This window comes from Oncorhynchus keta, chromosome 18 (genome assembly GCF_023373465.1).
Source record: "Oncorhynchus keta strain PuntledgeMale-10-30-2019 chromosome 18, Oket_V2, whole genome shotgun sequence".
NCBI lineage: Eukaryota > Metazoa > Chordata > Actinopteri > Salmoniformes > Salmonidae > Oncorhynchus > Oncorhynchus keta.
Genome location: NC_068438.1, coordinates 18,868,520 through 18,892,951, shown reverse-complemented (window position 1 = coordinate 18,892,951; position 24,432 = coordinate 18,868,520). Strand labels below are relative to the sequence as shown.

Sequence of the window (24,432 nt, the reverse complement as noted above, 5' to 3'; positions counted from 1 at the left end):
CAAGAGATTATGGTTTCAGCACCAGGCCACGGCCCTCCAGCTGGCCCCTGTGAACCTCCCACGGACCTGTCCTTTAAAACTCACGGCTTTGAGTCTAGGCTTTTCACACCTCACCAACAAGGCCGGTGTCGTGTCCTTGATATCTCATTATTCATTAGACACATTTAGCACACAGTTTTTAATATAATGCAGGAAGATATAAGCTATGTGTAATTTGAAATGACACCCGACAACAACAAAGCAAGTTTGATCCTAAAAAAGCGATCATGTCATGTCCCTAATTTGTCCTTATCTTAATGCTTTATCCACTAAGTCCTGTTGTCACCAAAAAAAAATAATAATCCTGTCACCTAATGCCTTGATATTAATTACAGTATTGCAGGGAAAACCCCACTCATTCCACTAAACATTTTCAAAGAGACTTAGATGAAAGCCTATTGTGGTACTAAGCTGTGCTTTTCATTGCTATTTTCATGACAGGTTTAGCAGTGGTAAACGCAAGGTATCCCTCTAAAGTGTATTAAATGGTAAATCTCAGAGCCTTTGTATTAAAAGAGGCACCAGATTTTGGAGAAGTGATGCTTTTGAAGCCAGCATGAGGCTTTGGGCTGTTCTTTTAGTCACCATGATACGCACGCACATACCCCCCCAGTGGGGACACAGCGATCATGTGTGTGTGTACGATCAGTGTGGTCTTTTGTGGTCCAGCTAACCACAGAATTGATTAAGAGAGAAATAAAGCTCTAACAGGGACATTTGATTTATTTCCTACGTTTGTTTGTTTTCAATTTGTGGGTGGGAATGTCGTGTTCTTATTTTTAAGAGTTCTGATGAAATCATTCCAGAACCTTTTGTACTGGCCATCTGTGGAAACGGGAATGCCTGTAATCTCATCTAAACCTCCTTTTTAATTTTAGCCCACACACTTACATTTAGACTTACACACACATCTCACACTCACTCACTCAGCGCTAACGGAGGGCAGTCTCTGGCTTTATTTTGAAGCGTTTATTTTGACTTCCTCATCTGTTTTCTGTCGGATGAAAATATGTTCTGCCTCGCTATTTTTCCCCTTCAAATAGGAAGTGAGTTTAAACACAGTGGTACGAAGTGAAAGGTATAAACATTTTTTTTTACACACACCATGAGGCATAATTTTCAGCCCACTGTTCATTCAGGTTTTGTGCGGTATGTTTTACATTCTGTTAATGACCAATTTAATGTGAAAATATAATCAGGGCATATCAGTTTTGTGATACTGAAGGTGTTGTTCAGCAACTTAGAATGTATGTCCTTATGTATTAATATGCCACCTATTTCTATTTAGGGGAAGTAGCATATTTTTCCTCTCAATATCACTTACCAGTAATTTCCAACCCCAATTAGTTTTGGTGTGTTTAAGGATGACAAGCCGTGAATGGCTGGAAACCATATTAAGTACCTAATCTAATAAAGAAAACATTAGTATACTGTACCTCACTTGGGATTTGAACTAGGTACCCTCTAGTTACCAATACGTTCTCTTCACCAAGAAGCTGTTTTTGTGCATGTGAGTGAGAAATGGACATTAGGGATGCTATGCTATTTAGCACACAGTCTCCTCTCTCATAGTGTATGTCTCAAATGTTACCATCTTACTTGTATAGTACACTACTTTTGACCTGAGCCCTGTTGGCCCTTGTCTAAAGTAGTGCACTACATGGGGAATATGTTGCCATTTGGGATTCATCCATCTTGTCCTTGTGTCATGGATTCTTGTCTTCCTTCCCCTCCCGACTGTTCCTCTGAGACAGTCTCGTCCAGGTGCAGCTAACTGCTGCTTAGATCTGTGCGCTGTCTGTCCTCTGTGTTCCGTGCAGACTGGGACACTCGTATAACTTGAGGTCTCCAAGGATAGGAAGACCCTAGCCTTTGAAGTGAAGCCTTTTGAAGAGTTTAAAAGCAGTTTTCCATATATATCTTCTTTTTTAAGATGCTGCAGGACGGGTAGCCCACCTTTATTTGTGTTGTAACCGACAAGGGTTTATTCAAAGAGTAGTTGTTCATTTTTGTGTTGATAATGCAGTGATATTTTATAGTGATATCTTTAGTAGTATTCAATTCTCATTTGACACTTGACAGTAAAGAACAACTCCATGTGTTATCACAAAGTGGACTCTTTGGCAGATACACCCTGAGGCAACATATTGTGTATTGGACAATGAAGAATGCGTACAGGTTGAATTACCTTGGTTTTAAAGTCTTTTCTGTGGGTTCATAATGCTCTTTCTGACTGACCTGTCGTGTTGTTGAATCTTCCTCGTAGGTAGTCTGCTATGAGTACATTGTTTGAACTTTAATATGATATGCTACGATATTTAGAGCATTTGACTACAGGCTATTTGACACAACTGTGCATTTAGCTGAATGCACACTTGACGAGATGCTGTTTTTTGTTTTAAATGTTTCCACTAAACTCTGACAGAAAATTGGCGAATAGTGAACTGACAATAAATGCATTAAATACAAGGCATGTGTTTTCGATGATAAATATTAATGTCCACTCCACTGCTGTCAGTAATGGTGAGGAGGTTGAACTCCTGTCCATCTAATCTTTATTATTAGGCTCTCTTTTGTTATTGTTATTCTAAGCTGACAAATGGAATTGTTTTAAGAAGGTCATACCATGGATCGTTTGACTATGATTTGGAGTTTTAGGACCGCTTTAGGTATATAAAAAATATATATTTTTGATGTAATATTGAATTCGGCCTTTACCACCATAGAAACACATTGAATAACATATTAATAAAGGGAAAGAAAGGTCAACAATTCAGTCATAAGGAATAAGGTCTGTTCTATATCTAGGTGATAGAATAAAACTCAGGAATTATTTTACCCCTTGTCTTTGACACAAACTTCCTCCATAATTCCATTAATTTGTATGGGTTACATGTAGACAAGTCCTGTGACACTTCTGGGGGTCGTAGAGCAAAACGGAGAACACCGTCCAGTTCGCAAGAGTCTCCCCTTTCTATAGGATGGTGACGTTAGTTTTTAGGCCAAACCGTTTGGATGCAAGAAAGGGTGAAATAGGTGGCTGCAGTGGATTGAGCCCATGCAAAAAAACAGACGGATTGTGATGCTGATTTTTTTTATTATGTTACTTAGATTGACGCGCTGGTACGTCAAACTCTAGCGGTTTACCAAGGGATTTTTGCAAGCGTTCTCTCTCTCTCACACACACACACTGGGGGGAAATGTGTTTCCAATATGCTTGTTGGTGGTGTATGGTACTGAATGAGGAGGAAATGTATTTCTGGCAGTGCTGCAGACATGGAGCTGTGGTTGAACTTTTTACCCTAATTACTTTCCCGCTAATGCCCGCGGCATGCCGGAATCACAGACCCCTTTCCCACCCCCCCGAGCTGCCTCTGATGTGGCCAGCGTTTGTTGTGTGTTGAGGGTTGGGTTCTACAGGGGAGAGAGGGAATGAGAAAGATGGAGTGGGTTGGGGGGGGTCAGAGAGGGGTAGAAGGAAACTTTGGGAATATTGTGACAGAATTTGTGTCTCTTTTCTGCCAGTACCACCCACCTCACTTGAAAATAAAGTAATTGTTATCATGTGCGTGTGTGTAGAAATAACTGTTATAAATTTATGACTCGGCCTCACCAGTCTGATCTCAGTCCAAAGATTAGTTTTACCAATTTGTCCAGGCTTTATTTGTAACATGTTTCTCAAAACACCACTGTGAGATCAGTTCCAATAGGCTCTTCTGTTACGAAGAAAATAAAACATGGCCTCTTCTTTTGTATGATTTTCTTTCCCCCAAAAAATGTTATCACTGACAGGTGTCAGTTTTGGTAAGCATTTAAGCTCTTCAACTCCGAGGATTTTTACCTAATGTGGTTCACCAGTAGTGCGTGCACATCAAACAATTTCCCAGATGCAAGATGAACAGTACCAGTCAAAAGTTTGGACACCTACTCATTCAAAGGTTATTCTTTATTTTTACTATTTTAACATTGTAGAATAATAGTGAAGACATCAAAACCATGTAATAACACATATGGAATCATGTAGTAACCAAAAAAAGTGTTAAATATATTTTATAGCCACCCTTTGACTTGATGACAACTTTGCACACTTGTCATTCTCTCAACCAGCTTCATGAGGAATGCTTTCCCAACAGTTTTGAAGGAGTTCCCACATATGCTGAGCACTTGTTGGCTGCTTTTCCTTCATTCTGCGGTCCAACTCATCCCAAACCATGTCAATTGGGTTGAGGTCGGGTGATTGTGGAGGCCAGGTCATCTGATGCAGCACTCCATCACTCTCCTTCCTGGTCAAATAGCCCTTACACAGCCTGTAGGTGTGTTGGGTCATTGTCCTGTTGAAAAACAAATGATAGTCCCACTAAGCGCAAACCAGATGAGATGGCGTATCGCTGCAGAATGCTCTGGTAGCCATGCTGGTTACGTGTGCCATGAATTCTAAATAAATCACTGACAGTGTCACAGGAAAGCACCCCTACACCATCATGCCTCCTCCATGCTTCACAGTGGGAATCACACATGCGGAGATCATCCGTTCACTTACTCTGCGTCTCACAAAGACACAGCGTCGCTCCAATTTGGATTCATCAGACCAAAGGACAGTATAATGTCCATTGCTCGTGTTCCTTGACCTAAGCAAGTCTCTTTCTTTTTATTGATGCCCTTTAGTAGTGGTTTCTTTGCAGAAATTCGATCATGAAGGCCCTATTCACGCAGTCTCCTCTGAACAGTTGATGTTGATGTGTCTGTTACTTGAACTGTAGCATTTATTTTGGCTGCAATCTGAGGTGCATTTAACTGTAATGAACTTATCCTCTGCAGCAGAAGTTTTTATTTCACCTTTATTTAACCAGGTAGGCTAGTTGAGAACAAGTTCTCATTTGCAACTGCGACCTGGCCAAGATAAAGCGTAGCAATTCGACACACAACAACACAGAGTTACACAACTTGTCTTCCTTTCCTGTGGTGGTCCTCATGAGTGCCAGTTTCATCATAACGCTTGAAGATTTTTGCGACTTTCAAAGTTCTTGCCATATGGACTTGGTCTTTTACCACCCCTACCTTGTCACAACACAACTGATTTTTAATTTTTTTTGTTAATTTTACCTTTATTTAACCAGGCAAGTCAGTTAAGAACATATTCTTATTTTCAATGACGGCCTGGGAACAGTGGGTTAACTGCCTGTTCAGGGGCAGAACGACAGATTTGTACCGTGTCAGCTCGGGGGTTTGAACTCGCAACCTTCCGGTTACTAGTCCAACGCTCTAACCACTAGGCTACGCTGTCCCTCTCTCTTTGATTGGCTCAAATGCATTAAGAAGGAAAGAAATTAAAGAAATGAACTTTTAGCAAGGCACACCTGTTCATTGAAATACATATCAGGTACACCTCATGAAGCTGGTTGAGAGAATGCCAAGAGTGTGCAAAGCTGTTATCAATGCAAAGGGTGGCTACTTTATAGAAATTTGAAATCAAAAATATATTTTGATTTGTTTAACACTTTTGTTTTGGTTACTACATGATTCCATATGTGTTATAGTACTGTAGAAATGAAAGAATTCTGAAAACTCTAGTCTTGGTCAATGTTGTTTAATATTCACCCGTGGGCCTGTAGTTTATTGCTCTGAAATCCATTGGTTTATATCTAGGCGGTTTGTGGACCGGGTGGCATCCCTGGCCTCTGGGCACTCTGTCCCTGTCCTCTCAGCACTTCCAGCAGAGACTGCAGGGACCAGGCCCAGGCTGTATTTGTTTTGCGTTTCCACAGCGTGTAATTGTCTGTTCGTATTCAGGGAGCTCGTAAAGGGCTCAGCTCTGAGCTGCAGTCTGAAACGTGGTGACGTCCTCCTCCTTGTAAATGTAATTTATTTGCTTGCTTTTTAATTCCCCTTTAAGGTTTCCCCATTTCCCCTGCTCTCTACCCCAGTGCAGCCTGCCACATGAAGTGTGCAGTTTTTTTAACCATCAGTTGAGCTCCGGTTCATAAAAATGCATGAATTAATAACCTTCCCGGTTCCCATCGACCAGAAGCCAGACGTTCCCTCCCGGAGAAGAAGTGCAAGCCCAGCTCACAGAGCTATCATGTTGGAGGAAAAAAATAACAGATGTTAAAGATGTCTTTTTATGTAGAAAAAACCCTCTCTAGTGATTTAAATGGCATGCGTCTGACCTAATGTACATAATAACCATTGTAAACTGACGTGTTGCTAAAATTAAGGCTCTGCCCCGGTTGTAAATGTCACATAAACATTCTGTTGTGTATACTTTTTCCAAAATGGTATAGTAGCTAGTCTATAGCAGGCCAGGCAAAGCAGAGCTGTGCTGTGCTGGATGGTCAAGAGGCTCAGAAACATTGTATGTTTCCCAAATGGCACCCTATTCCCTAGGTAGTGCACCACTTTTGACCTGGTCCCATAGGGCTCTTGGCAAAATTGGTGCACTATATAGGGAGTAGGGTGCCATTTAGGATGTACACATCTATTTTACTGGCTTGCTCAGTGGCCGTTTTGAGGGGGAGATGGAGAGCCACACCTGCTATATCCATCTATCTGGCTGCTTTACAGCCTACTACCCAGTTATTATCGGAGTAATTTAGGTTTACTGTTATGTGAGGAAACCCTTCATGTTAGAAGCGTTGTGAAGTCGACATGGGCTAAGACCAACCGTTTCCACTCAAGCAGGCTTAGACTCTCCTCCAGAGGTCATGGCTGTTGCCTCATCAGTGGGTGTGTGTGTGTTGCTCTATTTCTGTGTGTGTGTTGCTCTATTTCCGTGTGTGTGAGTATGTATGCAAGTGCTTAAAGACACTCTCAACCTTTTTATGATTTTACAATCTCATCTGTCTCTCTCCCAACCGCTTCAATCTCCTTCCCTCTCTCTTTGCATCAATTCAGACCCAAAAGGCCATCCCAGTAAATAGACACTTGATCTCATAGCCATAATAACAGTCCTATTACCGAGGTGGAGGAGGGCGCTCAGTGTCACCTTAACATGTTACTGGACTGACATCTAGCCCTGAATGATGATTTAGCCTGGCTTTCAACCCACGCCTCCGCGGCACCAGCACCAGGAAATCACATTACAGCTGACCCTGCCCTGGCTCCATTAGAACGCCGACATTTGTTAAAATACTGCCCAGGCCGAAACAATTCAACTGGGGGCCATTTTCATTCTGTAACAGAGGGACGGGCGTACTATCATCATTGTCCCCATGAGTGACTCAATCTGGGCGCCTGATATTTCGTAAAAAGCATTTGGATCAGATTGATTTCACCCTGGTTATAATGCGGAAATCGATGGAGGAGCTGCTAGAAAACAAGTTAGGATAAGTTATCTCTCTATTAATCTCATTGCCTGTACTCAGATTGGTAATGCTTCCTTGCCATGCCAGAGAGTATCATAATATGCCTTGATCTCCTAGTGTAAGTCCTGCAGCAGATCAGTATTTGGTACGGCTGCTATGGACAACTGAATGGAGGTCACCCAAAACTCTGTCACCTCCTTTGTCTTCCTCATTCTCTCTTACAGGAAATGAGGGGGGAATGCACACACTTTGACATGCACACAGAACGTCAGACAATCCCACATACAGACGTACGTGCGCACACAAACAGGCAATATCAGGCATGCATACGTACACAAGCATGTATGTACGCGCGGACACAACATTTTAGGTCTCTGGCTGGGCTGAGAGATCTGAGGGCTCCTGTGGCGCCGGAGCTGCTGCTGAGTGTCCAGCCACTGACTCGGGAAAGTTTCCTCAACAGCCAGCCAGCCAGCCAGTGAGAGTGTGTGTTGGGTGTTGCCGCTGGCTGTGTCAGTGGGTATGTGGAGCCGCATTCATGTCTGCCCCAGCTCTGTGAAGTGGTGCTGCTTACACGCACACACTAATCCCCCTGATCAAGGGGTAAGCGTCCTTTTAGGGCGTGGACAGCCGTAGCAGCCAAGGTAGTATATGGGGAATAGGGTGTCATTTGAGACGCAGACGATTTTCCCGCGAGAGGATTACTCTCCGCATGATTCACATCTATTGAAATCTTATTGATGATGCTAGGTATTTTGAGACGGGGCAGTAGTGAAGTCATTAGGGACTAGGTGTGGTTTCTGGACAACACCTACAGGTAACTGCCAAAATAAAGGACACCAGCTTCAATGTGGTTTTGTCTGGAACTCTATTGGAGGGATGTGACACCATTGTTCCAATAAATTGGTGTTTTGTTCAAGGTGGTGGAAAACGCTGTCTCAGGCACTCCAGAATCTCCCGCAAGTGTTCAATTGGGTTGAGATCTGGTAACTGAGACACACCCTTTAAACCCCCTATGCTCCTTTTTGAGACCCCTTTTCCAAAGTCACAGATCTCTTCTAGTCATTAGTGCTGAGCGTTTAACCGGAATTGAGTTTTTAAAAGAACGAATTGACAAATGGCGGGCAGTTATTTAAATTCCATTTCAATAGTTTTTTTTCTTTGTGAGCTCAGTGCGCATATTGCACAGTTTTTATTTTTAATTTTTAGATAAATCAGATCCGGCCTGAACTGTGTGATGTAGTAGGGAGATGGTTTCCAGCGTGCCACAGTTCTACGTAGTTTAACACCTAAACCATTGGTAATATGCTACAATGACCATAATCCATTGTGCATCTATACTTGATCAGTTTCTTTTACGCCTGCTACGGAAGAGAGAAGAATGTGTGACCGTGAGATGATATAGACAGCAGCTGTTGCTTCGCACGGTATCTACCTGAAAATACATGATCTAAATGATTTGATGGTATTCAGCAGACATAAAAGTATGCCTTGTTTACTTTGAAGTAAATAGTGATTTTGTCAGACAGCATGGAGATGATGACTTGGAATGAAATAATAGTCATTGAGCAGTAATGGGCAGTCACTACCATCATGGGACTTTTATTAATTGTTTTATTCTGTGTTACAGCATTCAACCCACATAATGCATTTAATGTAACAAAAATATTTTTAATCGAAACCAAAGTTGATTAATCGCTCAGTACGACTACTCATGGTAGCCAAAATATTGGACAACAGGGCATTTTTATACATGACCCTAAACATGATGGAATGTTAATTGATTAATTAACTCAGGAACCACACCTGTGTGGAAGCACATGCTTTCAATATACTTGGCATCCCTCATTTACTCAAGGGTTTCCTTTATTTTGGCAGTTACCTGCATGTCTCTCCTTATGTCTGCAACAGGACTAATTTAGTGTTTTTGTACCACCCAGTCCCCAGGCAGACATGGAGCCAGAACATCATACAGTCTGTGTTCACAGAAACTAATACTGCTTGGCATTTGCTGTTGCGACAACACTCAATATAGCCAGTCTACACACGGCTAACACGAACCAACAGCAGTTAAACAAGGGCCATGTCTACTGACCAAGAGTGCGGAAAAGGAGGAGAGAGCGGGAGAGATGAGAGAAAGAGGAATAAGAGAGAGAGATGGAGTGAAAGAGAGGGAACAAAAGATCGAGAAGCGAGAGAGAAGAAAAGGAGGGAGAGGAAAAAAAGAATGTAGTGCAGGCAGACTGGCTTCTCTATCATCGGCTCCATTCTAAGATTCCCTCATTGGAAGAATTATGGCAAATGAAACCCCCTCCGGTTCTCCATGGCTACGACTCAGGGCTATCGAGTAGCACATGGAGGAGAGTCCCTGCAGCTTTTTACCATTCATCTCTCCCCAAAGTGTTTCCATGTTCCCGGCGCTTTGCGGCCAGTTTAAGATGTCTTGGCTGCTTTGTGATGGCCTGATGTGTGCATATTTTGAAATGGGGTAATTTTCTCAACGGTTCGGCCACAGTATTTCATCCACTGTTTGCATCTGTCAGTGAGAGGCCTGAATGGAAGGAGCAGATCTTTTCCACCATAAAGATGGAGAAAGTAGCTGCCGGTTGGTCGGTCAGTTGGTTTCAGTGATTAGGAACGCAAATTACATTACAACCTTATTGACGCATTGACCCCAGTGGAGTAGAAGAACTGCTACAGGATTGGGCTCAGACTTTTGAAATGAACTTTTTTGTGTACGTAGGCTGATGCAAAAAGAGAAGGGAGAGAGCGAGCGAGTCTGAGGAGAAGGACAGACCGATAGGGGGAGAGAACAGTTGATGAGGATTTATGTCTATGTTTCAATGCCAGCAGCCACTGGCTGGTGTTGGCCTCCCTCCCTAGGAGGCCTCCAGTAAATGTGTGTTACATGACAAACCATTTCCCTATAACCCCTCTCCTCTTCTCTGCCTCCCCTCACTGGGGCACTCTGGGGTTCCAGCCCGCCACAGGCCTCCTCTCCATTGTGCCTTCTAAATGTTGATTCACTGGTCGCCAGTGGCCTGGGCTCTCAATGGCGTTTGATCTTCACTTACAGCTGTTAAACACCATCTCTGATTACCCTGGTGTGTGTGTGTGTGTGTGTGTGTGTGTGTGTGTGTGTGTGTGTGTGTGTGTGTGTGTGTGTGTGTGTGTGTGTGTGTGTGTGTGTGTGTGTGTGTGTGTGTGTGTGTGTGTGTGTGTGTGTGTGTGTGTGTGTGTGTGTGTGTGTGTGTGTGTTTTTTGTCCATGTGTGATTTAAATATTTGACTAATGACTCATGATGACTCAGAAGTCCAAGCATCTGCATGACCTCGAAAATATCTGCCTGTTTTCTACTGAATGTTTCAAATAAAGGAAGCATTTGTGTTTCTATGCCTAGGACCAGCCCCCCATACTGCTGTGTGGACCTGTACTCTCTGAGGACAGGGGAGATGGTCAAGTCCATCCAGTTCAAGACGCCCATCTACGACCTGCACTGCAATAGGGAGTACGTACAGCATAATCACTTTTCTTATTCATATAAAGTGCATTCATATCAATATATTGCAGTATTATGTTATAGGAAAATCACATCCTATTTGTAATTTTCTTGATTTTTGTTGTTGTTGTTGTAGGATTCTAGTTGTCGCCCTGCAGGAGAAGATTGCTGCATTCGACAGCTGTACCTTCACCAAAAAGTTCTTTGTTACAAGTAAGGAGCTGGGACTCTGTGTATCCTAAATCACACCCTATTCCCTACTTAGTGCACTGCTTTTGAACAGTCCTATGGGCCCTGGTCAAAGGTAGTGCACTATGTAGGGGATAGGGTGCAATTGAGGATGCTGTCTGTGAATTTGGCCACTTTGGATGATAAGGCTTTGATGTATATGTTCATGTTGAACCAGATGACACACTCATGGACGTTTGTTTTCCTTGTGGCTTTGATCAATAAAATCCCCCCTGATTATACTTCACACATTGTTCTTATCACCATACACACATACAGTGGGGCAAAAAAGTATTTAGTCAGCCACCAATTGTGCAAGTTCTCCCACTTAAAAAGATGATAGAGGCCTGTAATTTTTATCATAGGTACACTTCAACTATAACAGACAAAATGAGAATTTTTTTCAGAAAATCACATTGTAGGATTTTTAATGAATTTATTCGCAAATTATGGTGGAAAGTAAGTATTTGGTCAATAACAAAAGTTTATCTCAATACTTTGTCATTGCCAACAAAGGGTATATAACATAGGTCAAACGTTTTCTGTAAGTCTTCACAAGGTTTTCACACGCTGGTATTTTGGCCCATTCCTCCATGCAGATCTCCTAGAGCAGTGATGTTTTGGGGCTGTTTCTGGGCAACACGGACTTTCAACTCCCTCCAAAGATATTCTATGGGGTTGAGATCTGGAGACTGGCTAGGCCACTCCAGGGCCTTGAAATGCTTCTTACGAAGCCACTCCTTCGTTGCCCGGGCGGTGTGTTTGGGATCATTGTCATGCTGAAAGACCCAGCCACGTTTCATCTTCAATGCCCTTGCTGATGGAAGGAGGTTTTCACTCAAAATCTCACGATACATGGCCCCATTCATTCTTTCCTTTACACGGATCAGTCATCCTGTTCCCTTTGCAGAAAAACAGCCCCAAAGCATGATGTTTCCACCCCCATGCTTCACAGTAGGTATGGTGTTCTTTGGATGCAACTCAGCATTCTTTGTCCTCCAAACACGACGAGTTGAGTTTTTACCAAAAAGTTCTATTTGGGTTTCATCTGACCATATGACATTCTCCCAGTCTTCTTCTGGATCATCCAAATGCTCTCCAGCAAACTTCAGACGGGCCTGGACATGTACTGGCTTAAGCAGGGGGACACGTCTGGCACTGCAGGATTTGAGTCCCTGGCGGCGAAGTGTGTTACCTATGGTAGGCTTTGTTACTTTGGTCCCAGCTCTCTGCAGGTCATTCACTAGGTCCTCCCGTGTGGTTCTGGGATTTTTGCACACCGTTCTTGTGATCATTTTGACCCCACGGGGTGAGATCTTGCGTGGAGCCCCAGATCGAGGGAGATTATCAGTGGTCTTGTATGTCTTCCATTTCCTAATAACTGCTCCCACAGTTGATTTCTTCAAACTAAGCTGCTTACCTATTGCAGATTCAGTCTTCCCAGCCTGGTGCAGGTCTACAATTTTGTTTCTGGTGTCCTTTGACAGCTCTTTGGTCTTGGCCATAGTGGAGTTTGGAGTGTGACTGTTTGAGGTTGTGGACAGGTGTCTTTTATACTGATAACAAGTTCAAACAGGTGTCATTAATACAGGTAACAAGTGGAGGACAGAGGAGCCTCTTAAAGAAGAAGTTACAGGTCTGTGAGAGCCAGAAATCTTGCTTGTTTGTAGGTGACCAAATACTTATTTTCCACCATAATTTGCAAATAAATTCATAAAAAATCATACAATGTGATTTTCTGGATTTTTTTCTCATTTTGTCCGTCATAGTTGAAGTGTACCTATGATGAAAATTACAGGCCTCTCTTATCTTTTTAAGTGGGAGAACTTGCACAATTGGTGGCTGACTAAATACTTTCTTACCCCACTGTATATACACACACATAGATATATATACACACACACACACACACACACACACACACACACACACACACACACACACACACACACACACACACACACACACACACACACACACACACACACACACACACACACACACACACACACACACACACTAGATTAGTACTCACAGATGCATCTTCTCTTCTGGGAAATCAATGGACATATCATCTTGGAACAGATGCTCAGTCTCTCCTGTGTCTCTCTGTGTACATACGTGAAAACACCAAGGTGATATAGCTACCCACTAACCGTTTTATAGCCAGTAGCACCAACACACAGAGCCAGAACCAGCCCAGTCACGTAACAAATCAGCATTTTCCACACAAACATCCTACCACCAAAAAGACAAGCAAGTCTGTCACGCTGGCATCACCCAGCCCAAACAACCAACTAATTAAACACCGATACTCGCAGCGTTTACCCCGCAATACACAAACCACCATGCCCCCTCAAGGAGCACCACGTTTAGAACAAGTCTTTGAAACCGGTCTAAACTGTTTTCACTGAAACATCATTGTAGAGCAGGCAGAAGCCCCTCTGGTAGCTTAACACATCTCAACATCACTGACAAGTATGTTTATAGTATGTTCTCAATGACGCTTCCTCCTTGTGAAATGGAGACTCGTTTCTCTTTGGGGAGGATGAGGAGCAACACAGGCGTCCTGTAATGTGGGTGTTTTTAGTTGTTCTTGTCTCTTATAGTGGTGTGGAGTGGGGATGAGGTTAGTTAGGTCTGTGTGTGGATGTGATGTTGGGGTTGGTGATTCCCCTTTTTCTCTATCAAATCTTTTATTTTCTCTTCATCTTTCCTTCTTCCCGGCCCTTTGCTTTTTCTCTTTCCTCTGTTCTCCTCAGCCTTTTCCCCTCTCACTTACTGTCTTTTATTTTCTCTTCATATTCATTCCTCTTCTCCCCTTCCTCTCCTCTTTCTTTTTATGTCTTTTCTCTTTTCCAATATCTCATCACATCCTCTCTTCTCCCCCTCCTCTGTTCCTTTTTCTCTCTCTTTTCTTCTCTCCTCTCCCCCCCTTATCCACACAGGATGTGTCAGACACATGTTATCTCACTGCCTGGGCTGAGTGGGTCGTTCTCCCCCAGCCGTGGAGAGCCAACAAAAGGCTGTAGCATTGTGGCTTACCTCAAGTCCTATTCACCCCGCGCCTCCCAGCCTTGACTCTTCTGAACACTAAATTACTGTCTGACTCCATCTCATCTGCACCCTGAGCACTACATTACTGTCAGCCAAACCCTTCTCCCTTCGCCTCTCTCCCTTCGCACTCACATGACCTCGTATTGGTGTGTGTGTACTTGTATGTACGTTTGTGGGGGTATGTGTTTGTATATCTGTGTATGTGTGTGTACAAACAAGTGTATTTGTCCCCGTTACTCTCTACGTGCATTTATGGCAGGTTCCATCATTACTCCTTCTCTGTTTACAGACATGTTTGGGAGTAGAGGTGAATCCTGATGGTGGATGTGCTCAAATACCTTGAGTGTTTTGGAACTAATATATTGGTCTATCAAGCCAGACAAGCTTAATCAAGCACAGATAACGTTTTTGAAGTAATTTCAAATACTATTTGAACCCATGTCTGGTGCTGTCTGGCCATTGACTCCAGTGTGTGTGTGGTTGTATTTAGTTAATTATTACTCATCTCTACTGTGAGATGACTGTTTACATCAACATCTGTGTGAGTGGGTGGACACATTAGTTCCAGTATACAGTGCATTCAGAAAGTATTCAGACACGTTGACTTTTCCCACATTTTGTTACGTTACAGCCTTGTTCTAAATCTACACACAATACCCCATAATGACTAAGCAAAAACAGGTTTTTAGACATGTTTGCTAATGTATTAAAAATGTAAAACTGAAATATCACATTTACATAAGTATTCAGATCCTTTACTCAGTACTTTGTTGAAGCACCTTTGGAAGCGATTACAGCCTCGTGTCTTCGGTATGACGCTACAAGCTTGGCACACCTGTATTTGGAGAGTTTCTCCTATTATTCTCTGCAGATCCTCAAGCTCTGTCAGGTTAGATGGGAAGCGTTGCTGCACAGTTATTTTTAGAGTCTCCAGAGATGTTTGATCAAGTTCAAGTCCGGGCTCTGGCTGGGCTACTCAAGGACATTCAGAAACTTGTCCCGAAGCCACTCCTGCTTTGGCTTGGGTGTGTGCTTAGGGTCATTGTCCTGTTGGAAGGTGAACCTTTGTCCCAGTCGGAGATCCTGAGTGCTCTGGAGCAGCTTTTCATCAAGGATTTCTCTGTACTTTGCTCCGTTCATCTTTCCCTTGATCCTTTCTAATCTCCCAGTCCCTGCCGCTGAAAAACATCCCCACAGCATGATGCTGCCACCACCATGCTTCACCGTAGGGATGGTGCCAGTTTTCCTCCAGATGTGACGCTTGGCATTCCGGCCAAAGAGTTTAATCTTGGTTTCATCAGACCAGAGAATCTTGCTTCTCATGGTCTGAGAGTCCTTTAGGTGCCCTTTGGCAAACTCCAAGCGAGCTGATATGTGCCTTTTTACAGAGGAGTTGCTTCCATCTGGCTTCTCTACCATAAATGCCTGATTGGTGGAGTGCTGCAGAGGTTGTTGGCCTTCTGGAAGGTTCTCTCATCTCCACAGAGGAACTCTGGCGCTCTGGCAGAGTGACCCTCTGGTTTTTGGTCACCTCCCTGACCAAGGCTCTTCAACCCCGATTGCTCAGTTTGGCCGGGCGTCCAGCTCTCGGAGGAGTCTTTCTTGGTGGTTCAAAATTTCTTCCATTTAAGAATGATGGAGACCACTCTGTTCATTGGAACCTTCAATGTTGCAGACATTTTTTAGTACCCTTTCCTAGATCTGAGCCTCGATACAATCCTGTCTCGGAGCTCTACGAACAATTATTTTGACCTCATGGCTTGGTTTTTGCTCTGACATGGACCGTCAACTGTGGGACCTCATATAAACAGGTGTGTGCCTTTCCAAATCATGTCCATTCAATTGAGCTGACCACAGGTGGACTCTTATCAAGTTGTAGAAACATCTCAAGGATGATCAATGGAAACAGGATGCACCTGAGCTCAATTTCGAGTCTCATAGCAAAGGGTCTGAATACTTATGAAAGTAAGCTGTTTCTATCGTTGTTTTTAATACATTTGCAAACATTTTTAAAACCTTGTTTTCACTTTGTCTTTATGGGGTATTGTATGTAGATTGAGGATTTTTATTTTTATATCATCTACTTTAGAACAAGGCTGTAATGTAACAAAATGTGGAAGAAGTCAAAGGGTCTGAATACTTTCCGAATGCACTGTATACTGATAGCTTGATCCGCTTGTGAATTTATGTCCTCATCTTCTGTATGTGTGTTGACGTCCATTTGTATTTATGCTGAGCTTTTGAGTGTGTTTCTTTTTACTTAGAGCCACACTATGACCTAATGCGTTCTGTGGCATTAGTGGGGACGGCTCCTGTCTAGATTGACTGGCAGACACACTGATCCCTATGGGGACTACTAAAGCGCACACACACAGTGATCCACTTTCCCCGCTCAAACACATTAGGGCTTTAAGAGAAACCGAGACACACTCGGAGGAGAGGGACTCTGACTTCTAAAGCGAATATCTACAGCAGCATTATCAGCATTCACGGTTTCTGCAACTTTTAAAAGGGAAAATGTTGAAGTTAGGTAATCCCAGGGCATTCCATTTGCAGTCATGATTTTACGCCTTGATCGGTGTACATCAAATGGTGTAACTGTGTTGTGTCATCCTCAAAATGTATCCAATTTGTCCCGTGGCTGAAGGGTATGGAGAAAGTATGGAGTTCACCTTCAATAACTGTATGCTTCCTCCCCTGTGTTTTCAGGCTGCTTTCCATGTCCGGGCCCCAACCTAAACCCCATAGCACTGGGAGGACGCTGGCTAGCCTACGCTGAGAATAAGGTAGGACACACACACACACACACACACCCATCCATCACAGATGTACTTACCACAACAGCATATTTACAGTTCTCCAAAAGGCATTTTTTATTTGAGCTCTTTAATCTCTCAGTACAACTCATTCCAAGAAGATACCACTAGAAATGATAACATCTGAAAACCAACAGATGTAGGTTTTTTTCATGTCTATTTAATAGGATTTTGGTATTTTCCAAAAGCAAGTCCACTCTACGCATTACGTTTAATGGATAATTGTGTCTGGTAGTTTTCTGATTCCACTCGGCCACTCAAGCAACTGACAGATGGGTCAGTGACTACTTGTTACTATGGCATTGGGCAGTAGACCGAGTAATGTTGGGAAACGTATAGGCTACTCTGTTCGTGAAGTATAGAGTAGGTCTGGGATGGATGGCTGGATCCAAGGAAATGGACAGTGGGATAGGAGAGGATTGTTTTTAATGTGCTGCTCCTTCATATTCTGTTTCTGGTTGGCATCAGGTGCAGGAGGACGATGGTTATGTATTTCTTATCTATGTTTTCCTCTTCTCTCTCTCTCTCTCTCTCCCTCTCCCTCCAGTTGATCCGGTGTCACCAGTCTCGAGGCGGTGCCTGTGGGGACAATGCCCAGTCTTACACAGCTACTGTCATCAGCGCTGCTAAAGTAAGTCAAACACATACACTCTCTCACACACACCTCCCTCCACCGCAGTGGTTGTAATAAAATCATTTACATCTGTACATTTCTGAGAAGTGATATAGGATCCACCCTGGCTTTCCCCTGTGAGTCAAACATTCTGTGAATCTATATCATAACCCAGACACAGGCCTTGAGAGTCAATGAGCATCTTAGCTCAATTCTATGGTCCCTGTATGTGTCTGTAGGGGGTTCCATCCTGTACTGTACTGCAATATGGGACACATCCCCTGCAATACTCCTCTCTGTTGGAGAGCACCGCCAGGCTACGCTAACTGCTACGCCCTTTGATACCAAACTGAATTTATACCCCTCCGCTCTGTTGACGTAGCGGCTAAGCTATCCCATGCTACTAGCATAGCACAGCAATTTCCTCATATTCTTCCAGTCTCCTGTCTTTTCCAAGCCTGCAAAGGGAAACCTTATTTGATTTATGAAGCCCCCTCGGGTTAGAGTTATTCCCATGGTCTCTCCCTCCCTCCTTAATGAGTGCTAACGGCTAGCGTTAGCCACTAATGGCGACATACAGTGGCTTGTGAAAGTATTCACTACCTTGGTATTTTTCCTATTTTGTTGCCTTACAACCTGGAATTCAAATTTATTTTGGGGGGGGGGGGTTGTATCATTTGATTTACACAACATGCCTACCACTTTGAAGATGCAAAATATGTTTTATTGTGACACAAACAAGAAATAGGACCAAAAAAAACAGACTACTTGAGCGGGCATAACTATTCACCCCCCCAAAAGTCAATACTTTGTAGAGCCACCTTTTGCAGCAATTACAGCTGCAAGTCTCTTGGGGTATGTTTCTATAAGTTTAACACATCTAGCCACTGGGATTTTTGCCTGTTCTTCAAGGCAAAACTGTTCCAGCTCCTTCAAGCTGGATTGGTTCCTGCTGGTGTACAGAAATCTTTAAGTCATACCACAGATCCTCAGTTGGACTGAGGTCTGGGCTTTGACTAGGCCATTCAAAGACATTTAAATGTTTCCCCTTAAACCACTCGAGTGTTGCTTTAGCAGTATGCTTAGGGTTGTCCATGTCCTGCTGGAAGGTGAACCTTCGTTCCTGTCTCAAATCTCTGGATGACTGAAACATGTTTCCCTCAAGAATTTCGCTGTATTTAGCTTCCATCATTCCTTCAATTCTGACCAGTTTCCCAGTCCCTGCCGATGAAAAACATCCCCACAGTATGATGCTGCCACCACCATGCTTCACTGTAGGGATGGTGTTCAAGGTGATGATGGGTGTTGGGTTTGCGCCAGACACAGCGTTTTCCTTGATGGCCAAAAAGCTCAATTTTAGTCTCATCTGACCAGAGTACCTTCTTCCATATGTTTGCGGAGTCTCAAATCAAATCAGTTTGTCACGTGCGCCGAATACAACAGGTGTAGACCTTACAGTGAAATGCTTAAAGGCTCTAACCGATAGTGCAAAAAAGGTATTAGGTGAACAATAAAGAAAACAACAGTAAAAATAATGATATACAGTAGCGAGGCTATATACAGTAGCGAGGCTATATACAGTAGCGAGGCTACATACAGACACTGGTTAGTCAGGCTGATTGAGGTAGTATGTACATGTAGATATGGTTAAAGTGACTATGCATAAATTATGAACAGAGAGTAGCAGTAGCGTAAAAGAGGGATTGGCAGGTGGTGGGTGGCAGGACACAATGCAGATAGCCCGGTTAGCTAATGTGCGGGAGCACTGGTTGGTTGGGTCAATTGAGGTAGTATGTACAGTCGTGGCCAAACATTTTGAGAATGACACAAATATTAATTTTCACAAAGTCTGCTGTCTCAGTTTGTATGAGGGCAATTTGCATATACTCCCGAATGTTATGAAAAGAGATATCAGATTAATAGCAATTAATTGCAAAGTCCCTCTTTGCCATGCAAATGAACTGAATCCCCCAAAAACATTTCTACTGCATTTCAGCCCTACCACAAAAGGACCAGCTGACATCATGTCAGTGATTCTCTCGTTAACACAGGTGTGAGTGTTGATGAGGACAAGACTGGAGATCACCCTGTCATGCTGATTGAGTTCGAATAACAGACTAGAAGCTTCAAAAGGAGGGTGGTGCTTGGAATCATTGTTCTTCCTCTGTCAACCATGGTTACCTGCAAGGAAACACGTGCCATCATCATTGCTTGGTACAAAAACTGCTTCACAGGCAAGGATATTGCTGCCAGTAAGATTGCACCTAAATCAACTATTTATCGGATCATCAAGAACTTCAAGGAGAGCGGTTCAATTGTTGGTAAGAAGGCTTCAGGGTGCCCAAGAAAGTCCAGCAAGTGCCAGGACCGTCTCCTAAAGTTGATTCAGCTGCGGGATTGGGGCACCACCAGTACAGAGCTTGCTCAGGAATGGCAGCAGGCAGGTGTGAGTGCATCTGCACGCACAGTGAGGCAAAGACTTTTGGAGGATGGCCTGGTGTCAAGAAGGGCAGCAAAGAAGCCACTTCTCTTCAGGAAAAACATCAGGGACAGACTGGTATTCTGCAAAAGGCACAGGGATTGGACTGCTGAGGACTGGGGTAAAGTCATTTTCTCTGAATCCCCTTTCCGATTGTTTTGGGCATCTGGAAAAAAGCTTGTCCTGAGAAGACAAAGTGAGCGCTACCGTCAGTCCTGTGTCGTGCAAACAGTAAAGCATCCTGAGACCATTCATGTGTGGGGTTGCTTCTCAGCCAAGGGAGTGGGCTCACTTACAATTTTGCATAAGAACACAGCCATGAATAACGAATGGTACCAACACATCCTCTGAGAGCAACTTCTCCCAACCATCCAGGAACAGTTTGGTGACGAACAATGCCTTTTCCAGCATGATGGAGCACCTTGCAGAAGGGATAACTAAGTGGCTCGGGGAACAAAACATCGATATTTTGGGTCCATGGCCAGGAAACTCCCCAGAGCTTAATCCCATTGAGAACTTGTGGTCAATCCTCAAGAGGTGGGTGGACAAACAAAACCTTACAAATTCTGACAAAGAATTGATTATGCAAGAATGGGCTGCCATCAGTCAGGATGTGGCCCAGAATGTAATTGACAGCATGCCAGGGCGGATTGCAGAGGTCTTGAAAAAGAAGGTTCAACACTGCAAATATTGACTCTGCATCAACTTCATGTAATTGTCAATTAAAGCCTTTGACACTTGCTTGTAATTATACTTCAGTATTCCATAGTAACATCTGAAAAAAATATCTAGACACAATGGAGCAGCAAACTTTGGAAATTAATATTGTGTCATTCTAAACTTTTGGCCACGACTACATATGTACATGAATGTATAGTTAAAGTGACTATGCATATATGATTAACAGAGCGTAGCAGCAGCGTAAAACAATGCGTTTCGGGATCCCAAATTCCTTTCTGCGAAAACCAAACATGTTTGCTTATTTCTTTCTGGCCACTCTTCCGTAAAGCCCAGCTCTGTGGTGTGTTCGGCTTAAAGTGGTCCTATGGCGAGCTACTCCAATCTCCCCTGTGTAGCTTTGCAGCTCCTTCAGGGTTATCTTTGGTCTCTTTGTTACCTCTGATTAATGCCCTCCTTGCCTGGTCTGTGAGTTTTTGTGGGCGGCCATTTCTTGGCAGGTTTGTTGTGGTGCCATATTCTTTCTATTTTTTAATAATGGATTTAATGGTGCTCCGTGGGGTGTTTTAAAGTTTCACATTTTCTTATATAACCCAACCCTGATCTGTACACAACTTTGTCCCTGACCTGTTTGGAGAGCTCCTTGGTCTTCATGGTGCCGCTTGCTTGGTGGTGCCCCTTAGGGGTTTTGCAGACTCTGGGGCCTTTCAGAACAGGTGTATATATACTGAGATCATGTGACACTTAGATTGCATATAGGTGGACTTCATTTATATAACTAATTATGTGACTTCTGATGGTAATTGGTTGCACCAGATCATATTTAGGGGCTTCATAGCAAAAGGGGGTGAATACATATGCATGCAATTTTTTTTTTTAATTTTTAATTGTAAAAAAAAAAATTAAACAAGTAATTTTTTTGTGTATGTCCATTACATTAAATCCAAATAAAAATATTTTTTTTAATTACAGGTTGTAATGCAACAAAATAGGAAAAACACCAAGGGGTGGTGAATACTTTTGTAAAGCACTGTACATCAAAAAGAGTGTTAGCCTGGCTAGCGGAGGGAGGGGGAAACGAGGTCCCGGTCTGCAACCGCCGTTTAGAACTATATATTATCATCTCAACATTTTCACCCCTTCCCTCCTCCTCTGGTCTACAACGCCACACTCCGACTGAGTGCTGCTGTCCAGATACTTTGAATGCGAGAGGGGGCGTGGAGAGAGCGCTATAAGGGGGAGTTTTTGGGGAGTGTTTCCTAGCATTTTGTAGGAAATAATATTTTGTAACAGTTCATAATTCCAGCTGTATTGTTCCTCATACTAATCACTGGAATGTAAACATAAAGCAAACCTGTGTGTGTAATGCTCTGCATCAGTGTGATGGCTCCTCCATGTCCTCTCTGAGCCTAGCCAGAGTGTCTGACTCAAACACCTCTGTGGCCTGGGCCAGGCCAGGCTCAAGGAAATGGATAGACTCCACTTAAGCAGCACTATCTCACCGCTACACTTTCCTGAGCTAATGGAGTCCTTATACTGTGTGTGTGTGTCAGCGCAAAGGGGCCCCGGAGAATCTAATCAGGTATTCAGGCCAGGCAGCACTGTCAATACCGCGTGGCGCCTCTCGTTTGTTGGGTCTATGCATCACACACTCACACACTCCCTCACTTGGCGACTCCACCTAACCCTCTAACAGACTGGTGTGTGTAAATTGCTCAGAACCCCATTAATAATGAAACAGTGCGTTTGGCTCCTAATTGATCAACACTAATGTGTTTTCTAATCACTGCAGTGTGACGTTTTAGTGCTAATCCAAACAGGAGCCATTGATCTGTGTTAGGGCTGAGAGGGGGGAGTCTGGGGAGGAGAGACTGGTGGCAGACACTCGGCTCCTGCTGTTTCAGCACTCCACATCAGCAGCAGCTGATAGCATTGAGTAAATAGCCAGTCTCTCTCTCACAGACACACACGCTTATAGGCATGAGTAGACACAGTCGTTCTATATTGATCAACACTTCTCTCCCAGATCCCCTTAGTCAAACAGACATACTGGTGTCTTTATTGGAAGTGTCTAGGTTTTTGACGATTAGCCCAATCTGATGTTTGTTTCCTGCTATTCTTCACCTCCCCCTCTCTCCCTTCTCATCTCCCCTCTTCTCCCCCCTCTATATGCGCTGCTCTCCCTCCCCCTTCCCCCTGTCGTTCTGGTTAGACCCTAAAGACTGGTCTCACCATGGTGGGGAAGGTGGTGACCCAGCTAGCTGGTACTCTACCCACTGGCACCCCCGACGAGGAGGGTGCTACCCCCCACAGCACCACCCGCCGAAGCCCCCATGCCCCCGGAGTAATCACCGTCATTGACACACACAACGTCGGAGAGGGACAGGTATGTGTGATCCCTAAGTTATAGACCCTGGCTCTCCAACCGTGTTAAATCCCCTTCTGATGTAACGGTAAGAAAATATACATGTTCTGCAACCAGAAATGGAAATGGAAGAAGAAGGAATACTGCAAAAAAATAGTTTTCACACAATGTGGATTTAAAAAGATGTTGTTGGGGAGGTATATGTATTACTGTGTCTTACCGTCTGTGTTATGGACCATGGCTCTGAAGTCATGTTGAAAAAGTGTACAAAGCGAAACATACATCTTGGTTGGTTTTTGTGTATGTACTAATCCTTTTGGGGTTGTTTGAACAATAATTTTTACCTGATAATAATGTATATCATCACTACCTTTTTATAAACCGTCCCAACCTACTGTATCTCAGGAGATTGCCATTGGCTGCTAGATACATCATGGGAATGTGTCTCTTCCTGCTTTTGGCACAAGTTCCAAGTGAAGACCAGGCCATAGAAATGGAATGATTTAACACACAATAAAGAACCACATAAGTCATTTTTCTTTCAGTTACATACATGTATTTGTTTAGGGGGTAGATCAGCTTTAATATCACAGCACTTACTCATTCAAAGGTTTTTCTTTGAGTTCTGACCTCAACCTGATTGAGATGCTGTGGCATGACCGAGAGCAGTTCACACCAGGCATCCCAAGAATATTGCTGAACTGAAACAGTTTTGTAAAGGGGAATGGTCAAAAATTCCTGCTGACCATTGTGCAGGTCTGATCCGCAACTACAGAAAACGTTTGGGTGAGGTTATTGCTGCCAAAGGGGGGTCAACCAGTTAAATACAAAGGTTCACATACTTTCCCACCCTGCTCTGTTACTGTTTACACGGTGTGTTCAATAAAGACATGAAAATATATAATGGTGTGTTATTAGTTTAAGCAGACTGTGTTTGTCTGTTGTTGTGACCTAGATGAAGATCAGATCAAATTGTATGACCAATTTATGCAGAAATCCAGGTATTTCCAAAGGGTTCTCATACTTTTTCTTGCCACAAACATTTTCTGTAGTTGCGGATCAGACCTGCACAACGGTCAGGAGGAATTTTGACCATTCCTCTTCAAAACGGTTTCAGTTCAGAAATATTCAGTCAGGCCACAGCATCTCAATCGGGTTGAGGTCAGGATTCTGACTGAAGAAATTCTGTTGTTGATTTAATTCTGTGTTTTGAGTCGTTGTCCTGTTGCATCACCTAACTTTTGTTGAGCTTCAATTGATGGACAGATAGCCTAACATTCTCCTGCAAAATGTCTTAATAAACTTGGAAATTCATTTTTCCATCGATGAGGGCCTGGACAGCTTGCCATGAGGCAGC

At 43.3% G+C, this 24,432-nt stretch overlaps 1 protein-coding gene across 6 annotated transcripts in view; it reads left to right on the top strand.

Moving 5' to 3' along the window:
* Window positions 1–24,432, top strand: part of LOC118396856 (BCAS3 microtubule associated cell migration factor) — a 367,384-nt gene that overhangs the window by 23,210 nt on the left and 319,742 nt on the right. For 5 of the 6 annotated variants that reach the window (XM_052467520.1, XM_052467524.1, XM_052467522.1 and 2 more), the window contains exons 8-12: window positions 10,741–10,848; window positions 10,976–11,052; window positions 16,834–16,910; window positions 17,488–17,571; window positions 22,923–23,096. In XM_052467520.1, the coding sequence (XP_052323480.1) occupies window positions 10,741–10,848; window positions 10,976–11,052; window positions 16,834–16,910; window positions 17,488–17,571; window positions 22,923–23,096 (520 nt within the window). The remainder of the gene's footprint in view (window positions 1–10,740; window positions 10,849–10,975; window positions 11,053–16,833; window positions 16,911–17,487; window positions 17,572–22,922; window positions 23,097–24,432) is intronic. The other variant, XM_052467521.1, reaches the window with a different exon arrangement.